A 23261-nucleotide genomic window follows, 5' to 3' on the forward strand; every position below is an offset into this window, starting at 1 on the left:
ACCTGCTAAATCCATCTGGCAGACTCCAGCCACAAGCCAGCCTACCTGCAAACAGGCGGACCGGAAATACTTCATTCCCTCCAAGGGCTCTGAATTCCTTTTCTCACATCCTGGGCCAAACTCTTTGGTAGTGGACGCAGCCAATCAGTGAAACAAACAGTATTTCCGCCCATACCCCAACCAACAGAGAGGGCAAACGCTTAGACTGCTGCTGGGTCGTAAAGGTATATGCCTCTTCAACGTTGCAATTTCGAATTGCCACTTATACCGCAATTCTAGCAAAGTACGACCACAAAACTATAATAAGTTGCACTGGACTTATTGAACACATCCCAGACAACAAGAAACAACAGTTTACAGCTTTAGTTTCCGAGGGCCAAATCATATCCTGCACGGCTCTTCAAGCAGCTCTGGATTCAGCCAATACTGCAGCAAGATCCACCGCTACAGCGGCCGTCATGCGCCGAGGTTCCTGGCTTTCCTCTTCTCTCTTTCCTCGCGAAGTTCAGAGCACCATAGAGGATCTCCCTTTTGATGGTGATAAACTCTTTGCTTCCACCACTAATGAGGTGCTGCACTCAATGAAGGACTCAAGGGCAACTCTGCGATCCTTAGGTATCCAGACCCCTACAAACAGAAGGCGACAGTACAGATATCAACCTTACCACCGTCCGCGCTACCCCTCATATACTCAGCATTTCCCGGGAGCTCAGGATCAACAACAACAACGCCAACGCCAGAGGTCAGATACCAGCGGTGCGTCGCCCCAATTCTTCCGGGGATACCCCAACTTCCTCAAAATAATAAACAAATTTGAACCTTTGGTCGAGGGTCTCGAAACGTCGTCCCCTATTCCGGCGCATGTACTGCTCACAACTGTCTTTGGACATCGTCGTCTACAGCCATTTTTACACCAATGGCAGAATATTACCACCGACAAGTGGGTTCTAGAGGTCATCACAATGGGGTATTCCATCCCTTCCTCTCCTTACCTCCCACCCACCACCCTCCCCGTCCCTTCAGGGACACCTTTCACGAGCCACACCTCCAGCAAGAAGTACAACATCTTCTTCACCTGGGTGCTATCGAACTCGTGCCCAAATGCCACAAGGGAAAGGATTCTGTTCCCTTATTTCTAACACAGAAGAAGAAAACTGGAGGATGGCGACCGATCCTCGACCTCAGCAGACTCAACAATTTCGTCAAGAAACAAAAAGTTCAAATGGTTACTCTCACCACCATAATTCCAGCCCTGCAGCAGGGCGATTGGTTTTCAGCCCTCGACCTACAAGACGCCTATTTTCACGCACTATCCACGTTTTTCTCCGTTTACCTTTTGGCTCGACGCATTACCAATACAGAGTTCTACCATTTGGCCTTTCCACTGCCCCCGAGTTTTCTCCAAACTTCTACCGGTAGTCACGGCCTACCTCAGGAAACAAGGGGTTATAATATTTCCTTACCTGGACGATTGCCTTTCTTCTCAAGGCCTCCACACACGCCGAGGCCCTCCGCTTCATAAAAAATCACCATCGAGTGCTTTCAATCCCTGGGCCTGCAAATAAATGAGAACAAATCCACATTAAGTCCTACCCAACGCCTGGACTTTATAGAAGCAAGCCTCGACTCCAGAACCGGATGGGCATCCCTTCCACCCGACCGTGTCAATACTATACAACTGCTGGCTGCAAGGCTTCACAGCAGCCCTCGGGTCGCCGCCCGAGACTGCCTCCAACTACTGGAGCACATGGCCTCGTGCACTTTCGTGGTCCAGAATGCATGTCTCCACATGATGAGGTGCTTCCAAGCTTGGCTGGCCACGGTTTACAAACCAAACGTGCATTCAATAAACAAATCATTGACCATACCTTACGGGTCAAGGACTCTGTCATACGGTGGACAGTCCCTGACAACCTCTGTTCTGGAGTCCCCTTCCTCCAGACTCCACCAACTGTGATGATGACAACCGACGCATCCCTCACCGGCTGGGGGGCCCATATCTCTCACCACACAGTACACGGGCTATGGTCTCATCCTCGAGACCTCCCTACACATAAACGTTCTAGAACTTCGCGCTATCCGGAATGCTTGCCGTTGCTTCCTCCCACTAATCAAGAATCAGCATGTACGCATAATAACAGACAACATTGCCTGCATGTTCTACGTCAACAGACAAGGAGGGGCTCGTTCCCACTCTTTTTGTTCAGAGACCATGAAACTCTGGAATTGGTGCCTTGCAAACCATCCAGATATCAGCTGTTTACATCCCAGGCATGATGAACACCACTGCCGACGAGCTAAGCAAGCACGCTTTCGGAGATGGGAAAGGTCAAACCCACTCCCACACGCGCCCCAGCCAGATCAGAACTGGTGGGCAGCGTTGCTTTACCCTCCCTGGAGCGGAGGCAAGAAGCAGAACAGTCTCACAGGAGAGACTTTAACAAGGGTAGGGGTCTCCCGCGAGATCCCTACCCTCTGTGCTGACAACACCAAAGGCAGGTGCCTCAGCTTTTTCTGATGCCTAAGCCACAGCTCTCACAGAGCACTGAGGCAGGGACCCGACCTCCAGGATGTCAGGAAGGTCCTTGTCACTCCTGTCCCTTGGCACCGCAAATGGGCCGCAGTGCCAGCAGTGCACTCCCCTGGGCACCGCAAATGGCCACGGTGCCAGCAGCGTGCGTGCTCCTCCTCAGCACTGCCAAACGGACGCCAGTGCCGGCAGCGCACTTACCTCCTGGGCACACCAAGTGGCCGCGGTGCTGGCAGCGTGCTGCTCCTCAGCACTGAAAACGGCCCGGTGCCGGCAGCGTGCCTCTCCTCGGCACCGCATCTCTCCTCAATCCTATACCCAGACATTAAGCCACCGCTCATCCCATCACCAAAGGTTTCCTGAAGGCACGCCAAACCCTATATCCAGATGTTAAGTCACCTACCCTCCATGGGATCTTCACCTAGTATTGTCCTGTTTAACTCACCAACCCTTTGAGCCCTTAGCCACCTGCTCCCTTTTGCACCTCTCAATGAAAACAGCCTTTTGGTGGCCATTACCTCCGCCAGACGGGCAGGCGAGATAGCAGCTCTTGCGGCGGATCCACCATGTGCCCTCTTCTTCAAGGACAGAGTTGTTCTGCGTTTACACCCAAAAATTTCTTCCAAAAGTTCATGCTCCTTTTCACCTCAATGAACCAATACATTTACCAACTTTCTTCCCGAAACCACGCAAACTCCTTTGAGGCCACGATGCACACACCTGATGTGCGTAGGGCCTTGTCCTTTTATCTGGACAGAACACGACCCTTCCGAGGCTCTCCTGGACTCTTTGTCTCTATCGCGGACCGTTCCAAGGGCATGGCTATCTCTGCTCAGAGGCTTTCGAGATGGATCTCTGAGTGCATACGTCTCTGTTATCAGATAGGGAACGTTACACCTCCGCATTGATCAGGACGCATTCCACTGGATCTGTATCTACCTCTGTAGCCTTCCTACGCAGAGTACCCTGTCAGACATCTGTAGGGCGCCACCTGGTCCTCCCACCATACATTCGTTACTCACTATGCCTTACTCAAGGCCCCCTCTCTGACACTCGATTAGGCAGGGCAGTATTGTTTACGGCATTCCTGCCAGATCCGAAGTCCCTACCTCCTTGAGATACACTGCTTTGAAGTCACCTAAAGTGGAGCACCCACAGGGACATCTCTCGAAGAAGAAGAGGAGGTTACTCACCTTGTGCAGTAACTGACGTTTCTTCGAGATGAGTGTCCCTGTGGGTGCTCCACTACCCACCCTCCTCCCCTCTACTTCGGAGTTGGGGTAGCCTCCGTTGTAGAGAAGGAACTGAGGGTACCGGCCGCGCATGCTCTCTAGTGACATACTCAGAGTGAGTGACAGGTTCTAAGCATGCTTGGCCGGTAGGAGTACTGCTGTAAAAATCTCCAATCAAAGGCGCAGGGGCGCACCGACACCTAAAGTGGAGCACCCACAGGGACACTCATCTCGAAGAACGTCAGTTACTGCACAAGGTGAGTAACCTCCTCTTCCCAAACAATTCCAATTTAAAATGATTAGGAAACCATGACATTGATGCTTTGTAGGATCATTTCTCTTGGCATGTAGCCCTAGATATCTGGTTTAAAGCAGTTCCTTGGCTGTAAAAATAAAGAAAAGACAACCCCATACCACCTCCTTCATCCTTAGATATCTACTAGTCTCTTAACATGTTTGAAATGAAAGAAACAATACATGATGTATTGCCACAAGGACTGAATTGCTGGATAATTCAAAGCTTTTGGTTCTCAAAAAATAAAAACTTGCCAGTTTAGTTTAAAAAAGATTATATGAAAATGAACAAAGGACTGCTGCTGTGAACTTTTAGCTTCTTTTTTCTTGTGTAGATTTTATTTAAAAAGATATATATAAAAATAAAATAAAACTCTATCAAAAACTTACAATATTACAAAAAGTACCTATAAAACTTGAACAGAACAATATCTATCTGTCATGTCCTGTATGTTCATGCCAACAAACTATAAATGGAAATCAAATAAGATTTCAAAGGAACAGAAAAGTAAACACAAAGACTTGTTATATATCTGGTATTAAGTCAATCAAGTTGAACAGTGCTCCTTTTTTCTCTAAACTGATTAAAAATATTAAAATGGATTTCATTTGTGACAAATGGCAGTAAAACAAATTTCAGCTGGAAAATAAATATATACATCAGAATGCCTGATTGAACTGGCTCATGGACAGATTAATCAGCATCTACATTCTTCTGAGCTGTGCAGTTTCTGAAAGTTGGAGATTCAAGTTCTGTGGGGGACTGCACTGTCGTAAATTTCAGCAGAAAAGTTAGTCTTCTGCAGGATTCTAAATCAAAGAACAAATCTTTATATTTCTGCAACTGCAAGTTTCAGAGCTATCCAAGAAGCAGGTATCTATTACAGATAAGCTCCCCACCCATGCTACTACATCTCTGATTCCCCATCCTCCACAAGTTACAATCATGCCACAAGGAATAATTAATTGTGTAGAATTTACAACATGTCAGTCTCAGGCAGGGGAGTAGAAGTGGGCTTAGGACTGTCCCTGTGGAGCAGTTTCCATTTCATTCTGTACATGGCGGGACTCACCCCTGCAGCATCTCCTGCTGGTCTCTCAGGGAGTTAGCTCATTCCAGCATCCGGAGCACCCTCTGTAGGCCAGTGATCTGCTTTCCAGCTTCTGGCCACCGTGTCCCTCCCAGGACCCCAGTGCCCCTTTAACTGGGTCTCCCTTTCCCTGGGGAACCCCACCCCACTATCCCCACTTTGCCTCAGTATTGGCTACTCCCCAGTCTCCATCTAGCCCCCATTCCCTGGGGCAGACTGCAGTATCAGTTACTCATCATCAGCAAAGGGGTTTGGACCTGCTGCCTTGGCCTAGCCCTGGGCTTCCCCCTGCAACCACCAGTATGTCTTGGCCTGATGCTAGGCCGCAGCCTGGGGCTTTCCAGGCAGGAGCTCCCCAGCCCCTCTGCCTTTCCCCAGTCCTACTCCACCCTAGGTACCTTGTCTAGCTCCCTGCAGCCAGGCCCTTCTCCCTCTACAGGGAGAGGGGAAACTGTCTGGGCTTCTGGCTCACTGCCTCTTATAGGGGCTAGCTGGGCCTGATTGGGGCTTGGCCACAGCTGAGCCTGCTTTCTCCCAATCAGCCCAGGCTTCTTGCCCCAGCTACAGCCCTCTCCTGGGCTGTTTTAAGCCCTTCAGGGCAGGAGCGGGTAACCACCCCACTACACATTCAAAAAGAAAAATTACTTGGGAATCCAAGTGGAAGCTTTCCTCCCACTGTCCACATGCCAGGAAGAGGTGTAATCTTCGTCCCTAACCAGTTGCAATTAAAAAAAAGCAAATTTTAAAATCTTTGCACCATGTCACTCTTCCTTTATTCTTGTTGCTATTAACCAAAGAAGTTCTCATACCACCGTTCACAAGAGAAAGGAGGAATATGGTGTTGAGTGCCTGATCCTGTCTTGTGTGAATACAAGAAAGAATTCTTCTTCCTTTCAAAATTGGAATTAGCTGTAGTTCCCAAAGGGGCACACTGAACTTCTGTTAATCACCAGCTGATGAGGCTACTCTTGAATGGATTGGGCCTGGAATTATTGCATAAAAGTGGTTTTACTCTAATCTGGTTTTATATTTAAATTTCCTTTTTCTTGCCTAAGTCCTTATAGTAATTTTGATTAAGATAACGAATAACTAAGACATTTTACTATTACTTTAGATTTTCCAGATCAGATTTATAAACTTAAATGTAGCCAGCTGTGGTCTTTGCTTTTAAATTCTTCTTATCATTATTTATTATTTGTTTCAATCAGTGTCTGGAAAACACCATATAGACCCAAAAGAAGGCACAGTCTCAGACCCAAAGAGTTTATACTCTCTCCTTACGAAATACTACAGCAATATGTTATTCTGTGTTATAAAAACCACATGTAATCAAACTAAAGCAGAAAATAAATCTAAAACAGTGGCTTCTCAAATTACAACCTGTAATTATAACCTCACCAGTAGTTTGAGGAGCCTTTCCTCATGCTCTGCTCAATTACACCGCTACCTTGATATAACGCCAACCGATATAACATGAATTTGGATATAACATGGTAAAGCAGTGCTTTGGGGGGAGGGGGGGAAGGCGGGGCTGCACACTCTGGTGGATCAAAGCAAGTGCGGTATAACACGGTTTCACCAATAACGTGCTAAGATTTTTTGGCTCCCAAGCAGGGCCGGCTCCAGGCCACAGCGTGCCAAGCGCATGCTTGGGGTGGCACGCCGCGGGGGGCACTCTGCCGGTTGCCAGGAGGGCGGCAAGCGGCTCCGGTGAACCTCCCACAGGCGTCCCTGCGGAGGGTCCACTGGTCCTGCGGCTCCGGTGGAGCATCCGCAGGCACACCTGCGGGAGGTCCACTGGAGCTGCGGGACCACCGGACCCCCCGCAGAGAAGCCTGCAGGAGGTCCACGAAGCCGCGGGACCGGCGAGCGGGAGAGCACCTCCCGCGGCGTGCCGCCGTGCTTGGGGCGGCTAGAGCCGGTCCTGCTCCCAAGGACAGCATTATATAAAAGTAGAGGTGTACTTTTTTGAGAATCAAGCAATTAGCAATTAAGGGTTAAAAAGGGAGGTGGGCCAGAAAAGAATTTCACTGTTATGAAATTGGTCCACTGAATGAAAAGGTTGAAGAACCACTGTTCTAAAAGAGAGTGCTTTTCTTTTTTGTTATATTTTATTTTTTATGTAGGCGACATGTGTTAATCTTCACTGCAAGTTCCCCCATAGGGCACCATATCCATCTGTGTAGCATGGTGCCATGTGTGTTTGGTGAAGAGGACACTGTTATGCCAAATCTTGACAAGGTACGTTACCATAACAATGCATGCAATATTATTGCAAGTCATTGACCACTGTTTACTGCAGACTGATCTAATTTTTCTCTTGAATTTTGAGTTTGGAGGATATGCAAGAAAATTCTGTGAGTTGTGCAGAAGTATTGTCACAAAAAGAAATTTAAATCTTAATGTAAATAATGTTGCATCTCTATTTATAGTAGATTTTACTGAATAATGTAATGTAAATTCCAAATATATATGGAAGCAAGGGAAACAGTTCTGAGATATTGGAAATGTGAGGGAGAGAGACACATATGAAGATGGGCATTATTATAGCTATGTGATGTAAACGTATAAGCAGGCGTTGGATGATGTGTTTCACATAAAATAGCTGAAAATTCATTAATGTGCCAATATATAATTGGATATTAAAGAATGTAGTGGAAATATTTAAATTAGAGGTCATGTATTGTCTTCTCTTTTGCAGTGTGCAGCTCTGATAGTCATAAAATGCATGTAAAGATTATTAAAATAAGTTAAAAAATGCCGACTTAGTGATGCAAACTGTTGGTCAGATGAATACATTTCCCCCCATCTGGTTGCAAAATGACTAGCAGGCCCCAGAATAGTTTTGCTCTTAAAATGGACTATTGATTCAAAGGGTTTCGTGATAGCTGTGATGAGAGGCCCTGGGGGAGAAATTAATGCTTTCTCAGAGCTGTTGGTTAGGTTGTCTGTAGATCCAGACAGGTGTCTCTTTATTAGTTAAACTCAGTCCATGTTTTCAAGGTTTCCTTTACAAATGATTGGGCCAGAGACTTTGGGGTTTTTTTAAAAGGAAGTGTAGATTCTCAAGCAGAGTTGTGCAACAGATTTTTTAAAAAGGGATATTTTGCAGCCATTTGTACTGCTGTGTAATAATAGGATATTAAAATAGCTTATGCAAGCTAGGATGGATATTTAGGAAGGTAGATTAAACCTGAGAACTTGATATGTTAAGAAAAAAAGAGAAACATTTTCAACTTGTCTCCCTTCTCTTTACAAAAGGGAGAATCTGTGGGTGGAACTTCCTTGGCCATAAAAACAATGTAAAACTGCCCCTGCAGTTGCTTTCTGTGGTCGTCTTTCCACTGATTTTTGCAAGAGGAGCATCTAGTCTCTAGAGTGCCACTCCCAGCTGAGTTTCTACAGTCTCACATAGAAATTCAGGTGAAGGTTAACACTGCTGTGTGCAGCATTCACTTAGACGTGGTGTTCAACCAAATACAAATACTCTTCTAAGAATATATGGATGGGATTAACCAATATTATGTCACAATGTATATTTTAGCTAGGAGAAGCCTTCACTTATTCTTACTACGATATAAATATGCATCTTAATTTTGACTGAATATTTTACAGTGGTTGGTACAAAAGAAGAATAATCAATTCATAATATTTTTATATTCTTCATTATCTGATAAACTGATAGCATTTTCCTTCCACAAGCTAAAATGTTCTCTCTCCCCAGGAGAGCTACCGGTTTATAGAACAGGCTACGGTTATCCTGAAAGCTATTGGAAATGTGATTAATAATTTCAGCAGTGAGCCTGAACTTTCCAAGGCCCTGAAGGAGCTAGAACTAACTCACTTCCCTCACAGCCTCCATGGAACAGGAATAGCTAGAGAACACTTCAAGGTAACAGTTCTAATAATCTGCTTTTTCTAAAAGAGTTCACAATATAAAAGAGTGTGTATGTGTGAACATTCATTCTCTTCTTCAGATAAGCTGCTATCATTATTATTATTATTATTATTTATTATTATTTATTACTATTAGCCAAATTTTCAAAGGGGTCTCCAACTCTGCCTCTGATTTTGCACACATGGTTTGAAATCCATTATAACTTGCATGTGCAAATGATAGAGTTTACAAATAGAAATTGCCTTTCCTTTATATATCCAAATGATAATATATGCAGAACTGTACATGCTAAAATCAGACCCTGTTTTGGCAGTTCGGCGCTGCATGTTTCAAACATCAAAATTCATCGGCTTTTCGAGATCTAATTCAGGATATGAAAGCAAAGAGACTAACCAAAGTTCAGAAAGCAATACACAGAATAATTCCCTACCGTGTCTAAGATTGATGTTGTCTCAGGAAAAATTGATTTGGTTTTTTGTTATTGAAGACAATGGATTCTTTTCATAGTCACAACTTTCCCTTAAATGTTGTATGCATGTAGTTAATTATGCTAGGTCTTTCTTCAAAACATTAAATAATCATGCTTTTAACACAGAGTGTCCTAATATACCGTAATAGCAGCCACTAGAGATAACAAAGTGATTACAACCAAAACCAGCAATATTACTGTTGACTATAATTGGTATTTAGCCACCCAGCCTAACAAATATTTTCCCCGAAATGTTTACACTACTGGACTAGCTCCATCCTGATTTATTTTTTATTCAACGCAACACTTTGTACATTAATTTCAGCATGTGTGACTTGTATTCAGGTACAGAACAGCTGATAGAAATGATGATGCATATTTAATCAGTTAGATTACTCACTAGAAGTATCAGAGGGGTAGCCGTGTTAGTCTGAATCTGTAAAAGCAGCAGAGAATCCTGTGGCACCTTATAGACTAACAGACGTTTTGGATCATGAGCTTTCGTGGGTGAATACCCACTTCATCAGAACATTCACCCACGAAAGCTCATGATCCAAAACGTCTGTTAGTCTATAAGGTGCCACAGGATTCTCTGCTGCTTTCACTGCAAGTAGGTATTCAATTTTTTACATTCACTGATACAAAACAGAAAGAAGCCAGTCCAATTCACAGTAGTTGCATGTGAAACTGGTGCCAGATTCAAACATCTCCAATGTTTAGGGGAGGAAGTAAGAATCAGTGTTTCAGTTTAAGTTAATCTGTGATATAAACAGGTAGCCAAATGTTTTAATAACCCTTGTGCCATTTTATGATAAAGAATCCAAGTCCTATAGGAAGAAATATGTTAGTCATCTCATAAGCAGATGTTTTACATCAGAGTAAGATGAAAGAGTATTTTCCCATTTCTTGCTCCTGAAACTATCTAGGTCTCTAGAGAGAAGTGTTTGTCATATGTATTTGTGCAAAATGGGAGCTCAAAGGCATAAGTTTTGAAATGGAAAAAACAAACAAACAAACATTTGTGGAATATTCTGTATAGAGTATTAATGATCAAAGAAATATATAAATCAGCTTTTTTGACAAAATAAATGGTTGTCTGAATTTTTTCCTCTTTTTCATTTTAGGTTTTCAATAATGCTTTTAGATATTTGATCCAACAAGTGTTAGGTAATAAAGTTCCTCCCAATGTTGAATTCGCTTTTAGATCCTTCACTTTGGATTTGAAAGCCAACGATGCTCCTGTGGAAGACAATGTATCTTCAGGTACTGTGCTGATATTATTAATCATTTTATCCAGATTTGTCTGTCCGTTTCTATTCAGGGGGAGCTGGTCACATACCCTATATTTCGATTGCCTAACATTTGCCATCATAGAAACCCTCAGAACCCCGTTTCTCACTCAGTCTGCAGGCAGGATGCACGAAGCGGGTAAAATAAGGTTTGCATAGGCAGCTGTAATTCTGGCATTTCCTAACTTTCAAGTGGTTTACTTTGCAACCTAAGTAACTTTTTGGTGTGACTTTTATGCATATAGTTTATATGTATATGGTCACATATTAAGCCAGAATTAGTGATAAACTGAAAAACTCTTGAGAATCTTATAGGTACAACCCAAAACATACATTTGTTTCTTGTAGGAAAAATCTTGTTGGTTCAAAGTCAAAGTTTACTATGCCCTGGCTAGAATCTGTGTAGAATTTTGTGAGTACAGTTATGTAGAAAACCTCTTTAGATATTTCCTCTTGTCTAGAAGTGAAGACATGAGATACAATAATCTTATCCACTTCCTAGACTGAGCTGGGCAAATGATGGGGTTTTGGTTCACTGGCAATTCCAAAAAATAAACATGACAATCATTTTGGGCTGAACAAAATGCATAGTTTGAAGTTTCTAAAATAAAGTTAAAGGAAACTCTGAAACAAAAAGTCATCTTGAATAAAATATCAAAATGTTTATTTTAAAAGAACCAAAGGTTCCCTAGCATGCTTGAAAGTTTCAAACAGCATCACATTAAAGTATGCCAGCAGGGTCTACATGTACCAATTAATAAACAACACATTAGTGCACATTAAAAATCACACCCCCTCCATTGCCCCATCGTGTAAGACAAGTCTTTAGTGTAAGAGTGAGTTTGTGACATGTGAGCTGGAACTAAGACCCATCAAACTGTTCTCATATAGAAGCCACACGCATCCTTCAGATGGGAACAATTTTTAATTCCTGTTGAAGAAACTGGTTATCTGCAGGTGAAAGGCTTTGTAGCCGATTAGCAGTGACCTAAAGCATTCAGCTCCCTACTCCATTACACTATTTAGAATGCAGCCTTCTTATTTAAAAGATAAGTTTAAATAAAGTTCTAATGTTTTTAGAGCTTACACAGGCAGAGACTTCCATATTCTCAACACACAGGCAAAAACTACCCACACATCGCTCTCCTGCAAACCCACTGTATAATCAAGAACCTTGTCCTGTTCTTAAAGGGACAGCTAGCATTAACAAAAGTACAAATAAGATAATCAACATTAACACAATGTTCCAATTTAATTCTAGACACAGTGTATGCAATATAAAATCATTTCCATAATTACAGTTACTTCAGGCTACTCATACTAATATAAGAGGAGACACTATAGATTTATTAAGTGAGTTAACTGAGGCCTTACACTCAACTCAGTGGCATTGACTGGCTGTGTTACCTCTGCTGTCCCAATGCACTGTTCAGGCTCCTCTGCCCGTGGCACCAAATGGGTACAGTAAAGGGGAGGGTATTGAGTTGAAAATGATAAAACAACAAAGAGAAGAAGAGGAACAGCTTAGATGGTGTAGCAATAAAATTTAGGTTTTTTGGCAGTAGCCTGTAAAATTGCTACAGATTCAGGGCTAGAGACCATGTTCATGCTCCTCCTACAAGCTGCCAGCTCAGCCTACCAAAAATTATATATAAAAAGAAGGTTGCAAAGTCGAGTATTCAAACTTAAGGAAATACCAGAAAAAATATAATCTTTGCAATCTTAACTCTGTCCTCTTTTGCATGTGAATTATGATATAGTCTTTAATTACTTAATCCTATACTCTTGCCCCTGCCCCCCATTTGGGTGGCAAGCAGGGTTTGAGCCAGGACTTTTAGGTCTGTTGCATAGATCTTGAGATAACAAAACCTGCCGGTAGTAGAAGTATACTGTTATCCTCTCTTTTCATGAGCCTCTGGCAGGGGAGCAGGAACAACACAGCAGTTTGCCTGTGGGTTACACAGCTATTTATGAGACTCAGCATTTCACAGCAGTATCAGGATTCACCCCTTGACTGTGGGAGGTGAATGTGGTCTTGGGGCTAAAGTAGTAGTTGCAGACAGAATAGAGAGGCAGATTTTCGTTTTGAAAGGCAGTGTACCTGAATGGATAAGACAAGTTTCTGTCATTTAGAGACCTGTCTGAAGTGGCCTTGTACTTTATTTGTTAGAGTGGTCTGCTTCCTGAGATAGGTATATGAAACCTTGGACAGTAATAAGGGCTGTGATATATTAACAATATTAAGCAGAAGAGGGGAGACCAGAACCCATGGTCTCCTGACTCTAAACCTAGGGCATTATTCCTTAAGCCAAATGGTGTTTGGCAGGGGAATCTTTCATTCTCTCCAGTTATGCCTGAGATTTTACCTGATCTGCCGGCAAGTGTGACTGGCTTCCCAAATATGAGAGTGAAACACAACACTCAGATCAGTAACAGAATTCTTTGTGGGGAAAGGTTTTTTGTTATTATGGAGGTGAAAATTGTGCCTCTTGTTTCAGGGTGTCTGTGGAATCTAACATAACTCCATCAGTTTCTATTTGGCTAATATTTTGTAGGTTATTTTCCAGCTAGAACAAGAGACTTAAATTAAATTCTGTGACAGAAGTTGACTCCCACTAAGCAGAAATACCAGCTTACCAAATCACTGTGAGCTAGACAAGTTTGACCCATGATATTAGCATAGTAGTTGCATGACAACATCATGTAATTACTCAATAAATATATGTCCCCATGTGGTATATCTTGATAACAGTGCTTTAACTTACATTAGTTCTTATATAATAAAATTTATAACAGGATGATGGGATAGCGTAAATGGAAGCTTTGTGAGCAAATCAAGGCATTTCTGGAATATAGCTCACATAATTGTTTAACTCTCAGTCAAGCAGTTGTAGTGATTGTAGCCTTCACGTCACACCCTGTTTATAGTACTGTTCATTGTTCTTTTTCTTTCAGAGGTGATAGAGCTAAATATTCCTGTTGCTTGGCAGAACAGAACTCCAACTTCTGAAGAAGAAGCTGCAGTGCTTAAGCTGCAAAGCAATTGGAGAGGGACCTATATTAGGCAATTGATAAATGGCAGAAAACCAGGTAGGCCTGTTAAATCTTATTTTAAGTGTTTAATGTTTCACCATATTATTTTATCTGTGCTACCCTCTTATTAGTTATCTGAAAATTTGATAACATTTTTTACTAGGAGTGCAGTGAAATATTATAGATGAAATGAATATGGCTGATTAAATTGAACATTCTGCTTGACACAGAGCCCAGTGTGACATTCAGGATACGTCTACACTGCAATTGGAGATACAGTTGCAGCTCATGTAAGCATAGCTGAACTACCTTTAATCTAGCTAGAGCAGCTAAAAATAGCAATGAAGATGCAGTGGCACAGCCCACAGCATAGGCTATACAAGTCTGCCCAGAACTCTGGTATATGCTTGCATTGCTAACCCATGTCAGGATACAGGCCATGTCTACACTACGGGATAAAATCGAATTTGCTAAAATCGGTTTTATAAAACTGATATTATAATTTCGATTTCATGCGGCCACACTAGCACAGTAATTCGGCGTTGTGCGTCCATGCTCCAAGGCTAATGTCGATTTCTGAAGCGTTGCATTGTGGGTAGCACTTCCATAGCTATCCCATAGTTCCCGCAGTCTTCCCGCCCCTTGGAATTCAGGGTTGAATCTTAATTGTCGCGGGGGGTTCTGGGTAAATGTCGTCAGTCATTCCTTCCTCCGGGAAAACATCAGCTGACAATCCTTTCGCGCCGTCTTACCCTGACATTGACCCATTACATGCAAGAAACGCCATAAGCCAGGCAACCATGGAGCCCGTTCAGCTTTTTTTTTTCCGGCACGTGTATGTGTACTGGATGCGTGGACAGACGAGGCGATACCACATCGAGCTACACAGCAGCATCACTTGCTGCTTTGCAATAAAGCAGAGATGGTTACCGCGTCGTTCTGACCATTACTGCGAGAAAACTGGCAATTGAGATGACGGTTATCTCTCCTCTCTGTACTGTCCCGCTATCATGAGTGCCCCGGCTGAAATCGGCCGGGGCGCAACGCAACAAGCAAAATTGGATTGACTCACTTGGACTGAGTCAATCCCCTCCTTATGGTTTCTAAAAATAGAGTCAGTCCTGCCTAGAATAAGGGCAAGTGTATTAGAGGACCAGTGTATCAGAGCACAGCTGCTTCCGTGTCAATATTCACAGGGGTGCCCTGCAACAACCCCCACCGTTGCTTCCCTCCTCCTCAACCTTCCTGGCTAGCGGCAGTGTCCCCCCCCCCCATTTTGTTCATGAAGTTATAAAGAATGCAGAATAAAAACAGAGACTTGTTAGTGAATGATAAATGAGGGGGACGCGCACTCTCCGGGGCTATGACAGTCCAGGCAGTACAGAATCTTTTCTTTACACAGAAAGGGAGGGGCTGAAACCCCAGTTGCTATGATGAAGATGCTTATTAGCCGTTCTGTCCTATCTACTGGGAGTAACCAGGAATCATTCCCCATGATATGAGTAATTATCAGGCATGGGGTTCATGAGAATTTACATCCTATGTGCAATCTGCTCTCACACGGGGAGGGGAGAGGGCAGAGTGCTCTTTCACTGCGTAGCATCGCGTCTACCAGCAGCATCAGTACACAAATAGGGTGACACTGAGAAAAGTCAAGAAATGATTTCTTTCCCTTCTCTTCACATGGTTGGGGGTGGAAGCGAAGGACTATTCCCTGAATCTCAAGCGACCAGACAGCTGTGTTTGAACCTACAGACATTGGGAGCTCAGCCAAGAATGCAAATACTTTTCAAGAGACTGCTGTGGACTGTGGGATACTGGAGTCCTCACTCCCTCCCTCCATGAGGGTCCCAATTATCTCTGCTCGCCTTATGCTTTTCACGCCAGCATTGTAGTCACGACAGATTTTTTTCAAACACGTGTTGGCATTTTCTTTTCAGGTAACGGAGTCTCTGATACACATCAGAATTTGTCTCCCCATCACAGCTATCAGTATCCAGTATTTTCCCAGTCACGGTACATGGTTGGATGCTCTTTTTGATTTATGACAGACTGCAACGCACACCCTGGCTCGAAGTCATGCAGAGCTCCCGAGGAGCACACAGGAATTCGCTAATCAAAAAAGTTCGCAGGGGGCTTTTCCCTGTTTACCTGCGGCCATACTAGCTATTACGATCATCACCGTATTAGACTGCCCAGACGCTGGTCCATAGTTAGTGGTGCAACTGTGGATGACCGCCCCAACGTAGGCCAATGTACATTGTCAGATCTACCGTCCCACACTAACCGTAATCGCCGCGAATGATGTTAATAATCGAATTTAGCGCTAGCTCATCATCGGGGTGGAGACAGGAAATCGATTTTAAAAGACCCTTTATATCGACATTTAAGGCCATTGCTAGGTGGACGGGTAACACGCATTAAGTCGATTTAACGCTCTTTAAATCGATTTAAACGCGTAGTGTAGACCAGGCCACAGGCTGCTACATCTTCACTGCTGCTTTAGCTGCATTAGCTATATTATAACTAGTGCAGGTGTGCCTACCTGAGCTGTAGCTACACCACTGACTGCAGTGTAGACATACCCTTAGTCACATTAATGATGGCAGAAATTCACCATGGACCTGACTTAAAGCTCATTAAGTCAATGGAAAGACTGCTGTTGATTTCAGTGGGCTTCGGATAAGGGCCTGTGTAAACGTAGTTTTGGTTAGCTCAAAATATTATGATGGGTTTAGTTTGTGGAAAGTGGAATATAATTTAGTTATATATAATATATAAAATCAGTTTCCTCAGAATAAAATTATATTAAGCCACACAATGAAACTGTTCACTTAAAAATACTATTCCTTTAAACAAGGTAATACATTTCTGAGAAGTATTCCCACAGATCTCTACAAATAAAACAAGAGCTCAACATAGCTAACAGTTTGTCATTCTTACATAAAGGCTTATGTGTGTTTTACTAAAAATATTTGAATATTTTGATGCCCACTTGTGATCAAACATACAGTAGCATTTTCAAGAGAATATGTATGAACAGCTGGCATGGGTGAATCATAAACAGATAAAGTATAAAGAGGTCTTTTTAAGTTTGCCAATTACATATTGTATATCCACATTTTGTTTTGTGTGTGGTTTTTTTTTTTTAAATGTAGATAGTGAAGAAGATTAACAGTCTGAGTTTAGGTCAGTAGTGAATCTAAATGTCACTGGCAAAATATTTCATGCATCTTATTCTGGCTGGGAAAGAGACTTTGATAAGAATAGCATGAGCAGATTGGGAGGTGGGGAGAGAGACCTTGAGTAAATCATTATATATCACTGAGAAATATGTAGACAACTATAATATAAAAATTGATGATGATAAAAATTACAAATAAGTGTATGACAAAAAAAAGTTTTTCATCATTCATACCCTAAAAACTGCTTAATCACAGACAGATCTACATCAGAGACTTAGCAGGGAATGTCAGCAGAAAGTCCAAGAATGTATCAGCGTAATGGATCTTTCAAATCCTAACGATGATGATGATAAATAAATCTGCATATCTACATCTGATGTTAATGAGTTACCCTCACAATAACCTCGTAAAGAATGTAGTTGTTGTTAACCGCATTTTACAAATGAGGAAATAGAGATACAGAGATTAGTTTTCAAAAGGGCAAAAGTCCAAGAGCGTGTACAAAAATACAAAAATATATTTAATGCTTTAGTTGTATTGAATCTCCTTAATCTTTTCCTAATATATCGTATGTGATAGAGACATATGCCATGAATATTGTTCCAATATGTATTTCGTATGAAACAGTTCTGCAAATTAAATAAAACAGTGCTAGCCTCACATGACACAGTGCAATTTTTTCTTGCAAATATTATATAGCTGATGATTCAGTCAAGTCCTAACTTTCTTCTGAAGCAGGTGAGCACTGAACTTTCAGATGCGTCTGGCATTTCCTTTCCTGTAGTGGCCCATTCATATAAGAAGTTTTTGTGTTGCTATTGGGTGGTTTCAGAGAGGGCTTTGTGCCATCACATTCTATCTGTTCTCCTATCGATACACTTCATCGGACTAAAGAACCATGGTGATCTTTTCAGCCAGTGCAGGAAAAAGGGCGCACAGGGTGCCAAGGCAACAGTTGTCATATGATTACAATTTTCTGACAGCTCGTGAGTGCCTTGGCACAGAAAACCGCCCTGTGAGAGAGACATGCTTCCTGGGTACTACCTCCTTCACTAATACACCATCCCTTTTGGGTTGATTCTTCCTTTTGAATGATTGCCAGTGCTACCCTTATGGAAGCTTTTTCTCTCCATGCATTGTGCATTCTATGCCTGGGTCAGTCTTGTCTTTGGCCAGGCACCCTCTCTCTCCTTCAGATCTCTCCTTTAAAATCCACCTCTTCAAGCAATCCCTCATACATTCTTCTTCTCATCCATAATCCCAATACTCTCCCGCGCCTGAATGATTATCCCTAGTCTGTCTTATTTAGGCTCTTTGCCCCAAATAATTTAGTGCCTACCTTATTTATTTTTGGCAAGCACCATATAAATTAACAGTGCTTCAGTCTATATTCATCATTCTGTTCTTCTGGAGATTTAGCTTTCCATGAGTCAGTTGCCAAGTGGGTTTTTCCTAACTATTTTCTTTTGTTTGTCTCTACCTCTTCTTTCCCAGTTGTTACTCCTCTTCACTGTCAAGTATCAGGGAGTAGCTATGTTAATCTGTATCCACAAAAACAACAATGAGTCCGATGGCACTTTAAAGACTAACAGATTTATTTGGGCATAAGCTTTCGTGAGTAAAAAAACCTCACTTCTTCAGATGCATGGAGTGAAAGTTACAGATGCAGGCATTATATAATGACACATGAAGAGAAGGGATTACCTCACAAGTGGAGAATCAGTGTTGACAGGGCCACTTCGATTAGGGTGGATATAGTCCACTCCCAATAATAGATGAGAAGATGTCAAGTCCAGGGGAGGCAAAGCAGCTTATGTAATGAGCCAGCCAGCTCATTACAAAAGCAGCTTTGCCTCTCCTGGAATTGACACCTCCTCATCTATTATTGGGAGTGGACTACATCCACCCTGATCTCCACTTGTGAGGTACTCCCGTCTCTTCATGTGTCATTATATATGGGGATGTATACTCAGGGCCAGCTCCAGGGGTTTTGCTGCCCCAAGCAGCCCAAAAAAAAAAAAAGTCGCGATCTGCGGCAATTCAGCGGGACGTCCTTCGCTCCGAGCAGGAGTGAGGGACCCTTCGCCGATTTGCCACTGAATACCTTAAAGTGCCGGCCCCGCTCCGGAGTTGCTGCCCCAAGCACCTGCTTGGTAAGCTGGTGCCTGAAGCCGGCCCTGTGTATACTTCAGTAAAAGGGACTGATCACATCATTCTTCACCTTAGCAGGAGGGCTGCTCAGCATGTGACAAGGAGAATGCTGATGATACAGGAGATGGTACTGCCTTAAAGGAGAAATTAGTTTCCAGAAATGCAAGAATTCTGTAAAATTTAAAATTAGAACATAACTTGATTCAGAACATGACTGACTTGCCCCGATAATTTTTTTCTTTTTTTAAAAAAAGAACAATGATAAAGTTAAATATTTTGTGATTTTTTTTCTAACACATTTTGTTATTTTCAGGCACTAAGGAGAATGCTAATGTCAAAGAAACCCTGCAAAAACTGTGGACTTTGATTGAATCAAATATTGAACAGTGTGGTGTAACTCTACTGAGGTATTATGTAATAAATGAATTTTTTTTATTGCAGCCTGTTCCACAGAATTCTTTGTATAACCATACAGCCAATGTTTTATTAGAATAAATGTGATGAAAGCATGACTTGTTTTGAAATTTTGAAAATATTGTTTAAACATACAAAGCATTTGAGATTTTCAAAGACACATTTAAAATGCAGTATCTTTGGGTTTGCTTTAAAGTGCTTCTTGTTCAAAGTGTTTTAAAGGTAAAATAAAGCTTTTAATCTTCAAATGGGGCCTCAGAAGAAAAACTACAAGATGGCAGCATGATGGGAGGGAAAGGAAACTACACTGGATGATTAGAAATTGTAAAGAAGTTTTGCAAAAGCAATGAAATGTTGGGTTGCTACGTGCAATTGGTCTTTGGCTTCATGCCACTCAGCAGATATGCCAGAATCACAATATGAACACAGATGTGACAATTGTCCCCTATTGGTTAGTAGGAGAGACTGAACCCAGGACTTCTAGCTTCATAGCACATGACTTTATCACTTGAGGTAAAGCAATATCGTCATTAACTGTTAGCAGTAGTAAATTGTTATCGTTTCATGTGGACCAGCCAGTAGGGAAGGACATATAACACACACTGTACCAATGGGTCACATATACCCTGGTGTTCTTCCTTACATGTAGAAGTTGAAGTCAAGATCTAGGTCTTCTCCTTATTAAGTTTAAGTATTCATCTCTTTTATTTTTGTTTTTTGTTTTTCAGAGAAATGTTTAAAAGCAACTGTCAGTCTATCAAAAAATACCCCTGCTATGAGGATGAATGGGCTAAAACAACTTTTGCTGATTATGCTGTAACGTATTTTGATCAGCCACCAAATTTTTGGTTTTTAGTTTTTAGGTGAGTTTCAAATATTCTTATGTGGAAATAATTTATTATGGAGAAGCAGTAGCCACTACACATTCAAAGTTGCAGCCAGCTTTCTTTTTAAAGCCCTATTTTACCTCACCCAAAACTCTGTTTTGGAAAATTGGGTGGGCATGAAATTGCCAAAGTTAGTCTGAAGGCAGTGGAGAATGTCTGTGGAAGTTCGAAAACAATTCATTTTAACTGGTTTTGAATTACAGGTAAAAAAAATACGCTGACTCGGATATCTCAGTTTTTGGATGTCCAACTTGAGGCACCATAAAGGGGCCTAATTTTCAGATGGCAAGTGCTCAGCGATTTTGGGAAAATCACACCTTTCCAGGTGTCAAAAGTTGGGTATCCAAAATCACTAATCAGTTATTTGAATTTTGGCCACATTAATTAAATGAATTCAGATTTTTTTTATATAAAATGACTATTTTGATAATAGAAGTAACGTTAATTAAAAACTTCTGTGAAAGTACAAGCAATAGAGAGTAAAAATTAATCAACTATGACATTGGGTTTTAAAAATAACCTTTTAAACTTTAAGTCTAGAATTAGAATCTACAAAAAAGAGATCAATGTTACATCATCTTTGTCTTCCCCTTTCCTCTGCTAGCTGGGCAACGCTCACTCCATATCCACTCTGTCCTCTCGTATACAGTCAGTCCACCATTTTTCGGCTGTTTTTGATCTTTGCACGCAAACTCTAGTGACAGATGCCTCTCTAACAGGATTCTCTTCATCCATCCTTCATACATGCTGTCACAGGGTGGTCCCCTAAGTCTTTTCTTACCTTAAGTACAGACCCCACCCACTCCAGATCTCCTTCACTGCCAGCTAGACCAGGAGGCCACCACCACTAGTGCTATTTACATTTTACCGTTCCCAGCCAGCTCCCCCACTTGCTTTTGGGGAAGGGAGCAGTACTAGAAGGAGCCAGCTCTGCCTTTCTTCAGGGTCTTAGCTCCTCCATCCAGGGCTTCCTTCTTCTCAATTTATCTGCTCCCAGCTGTTTGGGGTTATGTCCTCCTCTAGGTAACCCCTCAGCTATAGCTCCAGTTGTTAATTGATCCTGTAATTAGGTCCCAATTTACCTATATTGGTGGGGATTTGAATGACAGGATACTGACTTAGCTCCTGACTCTGCACCTCTGTTACACATGCCCATATCATCTCATCTCAGCCTCCTCTCTTGCATTTTCTGCCTGATACCACAGACCTTGGTCTTGCATCTGATAACATTCTGCATTTGGTCCAGTAATGCCACCTCTTCACTGCCCTAAGGCTTTTCAGTTCAATGGTGTCAAGTCTTCTCAAGTGCTTCTCTTTGGTTGCCAATGTCTCTGATCCATACAGAAGAGTGGTCTTATCGTGGTTTTGTACAGTTGTCCCTGAAGTAGTCTAGACATCTGTTTAACATAGATCACTCCACTTAACTTGCACCAGACTTTCCACTCACTCAGCAGCCTTGCCTGGTGTTCTTTGTGGATTTTTCCATTTGCTGCTAACCAGCCCTCACAGTTTTTCAGTGTATAAACCTGATTTAGGTACTGGCCCTCAATACTGATATTCATCTGTCTTGGTTCCATGCAAGTCTCGCGTGATTTCAGTTTTTTCTTTACTCGTTTTGAGGCTATAATTTGTTATTTCCATGTTCCAGGCATCAATCACCTAGACCAGATCTTCCTCCCTGTTGGCAGTTATCCTCTGCATAGATCACCTTTGTATCACCTTCCATTTGTATTTTCCTATTTATAAAGTCCATCAAAATTATGAATAGTAATGGAATAAACACTGATACCTGGTGGAGTCCAACTTTCACCTCAAACCGCCCCTGTTGCACTGAGGCATCTAACTTTTTATCATGGAGCTATGTGACCAGGTGTACCGGGCCCTGAGGTCCCCTGCTGGAGGCCTCACAGCCCTACCACATCCCATCCCAGGAAAGAGCAGTAGAGGTTAGTCCTCCAGGCTGCCTCGAGTGACAGCGGGGAAGCAGCCAATCCGAGAGAGGTTGTAGGGAGCAACCAATCAGAGTCCAGCAAGCTCATATAAAAAGGAGCTGCTGGACCACTGAGCAGGATCAATTGCTGGCAGAGACCAGGGGAGTAAGAAAAATGCTCCTGGCTGGCTGCAGGAACTCAAGAAAGACTTCAGCCTTGGGGGAAGGGTGAGGGTGAAGGTGAAGGTGGGGAAGTGGCCCAGGGAACAGTAGCAGCAGCAACAGAGTAAATAGTTAAAGGGAAGAAGCAAGTGGCTGCTACTTTATAGGGTCCCTGGGTTGGGACCTGGAGTTGTGGGCAGTCCTGGGTCTGCCACTGAGGAAGTGCCTTAAGCCCTGAGTGACTCAGCTGAAGAGCTGGGGCAATAGGTGAAGAGTCTCCAGGGAGGAATCCCTGGGGTACGGCTTCATACCTTGAGGGGCAATTTAAGAGAGCCCAGGGAGGGCTGCAGGAAGAGACCAACCAAGGGTACTGTGATAGGCCTTGTTGGACTGGTATCTCAGAAGGGGTTGGTTTTGTTCACATATGAACTGTGTGTGACTCAGCCAGAGGGTGGTAGCCAGTGGGAGGCACTGCAAGCAGCACAAAACTGAATAAACAGCAGGTGCATGCACATATTTGATACAGGGCGCTCATGAGAAGCAAGTGGGCCCCAGAACAAACCATCATACAGACCTGTCACCATCTGGACAAGTGCTTCTGGTACTCCATAGGAATGTAGCAGAGGCACCAGTAGTCATCTGGATACTAGGTACTTTGTCAAATGCTTTCTCCAAATTGATGAAAGTCTAACCATG

General features: G+C 42.7%; 1 protein-coding gene across 4 annotated transcripts in view; it reads left to right on the forward strand.

Moving 5' to 3' along the window:
* ADGB (androglobin) overlaps positions 1–23261 on the forward strand; it is a 236172-nt gene that overhangs the window by 138120 nt on the left and 74791 nt on the right. For all 4 annotated transcript variants that reach the window (XM_075064028.1, XM_075064027.1, XM_075064029.1 and 1 more), the window contains 6 exons: positions 7274–7388; positions 8872–9039; positions 10639–10777; positions 13759–13893; positions 19486–19579; positions 20315–20449. In XM_075064028.1, the coding sequence (XP_074920129.1) occupies positions 7274–7388; positions 8872–9039; positions 10639–10777; positions 13759–13893; positions 19486–19579; positions 20315–20449 (786 nt within the window). The remainder of the gene's footprint in view (positions 1–7273; positions 7389–8871; positions 9040–10638; positions 10778–13758; positions 13894–19485; positions 19580–20314; positions 20450–23261) is intronic.

The sequence above is a fragment of the Chelonoidis abingdonii genome, chromosome 3, assembly GCF_003597395.2.
Source record: "Chelonoidis abingdonii isolate Lonesome George chromosome 3, CheloAbing_2.0, whole genome shotgun sequence".
In the NCBI taxonomy this organism is placed as follows: domain Eukaryota; kingdom Metazoa; phylum Chordata; order Testudines; family Testudinidae; genus Chelonoidis; species Chelonoidis abingdonii.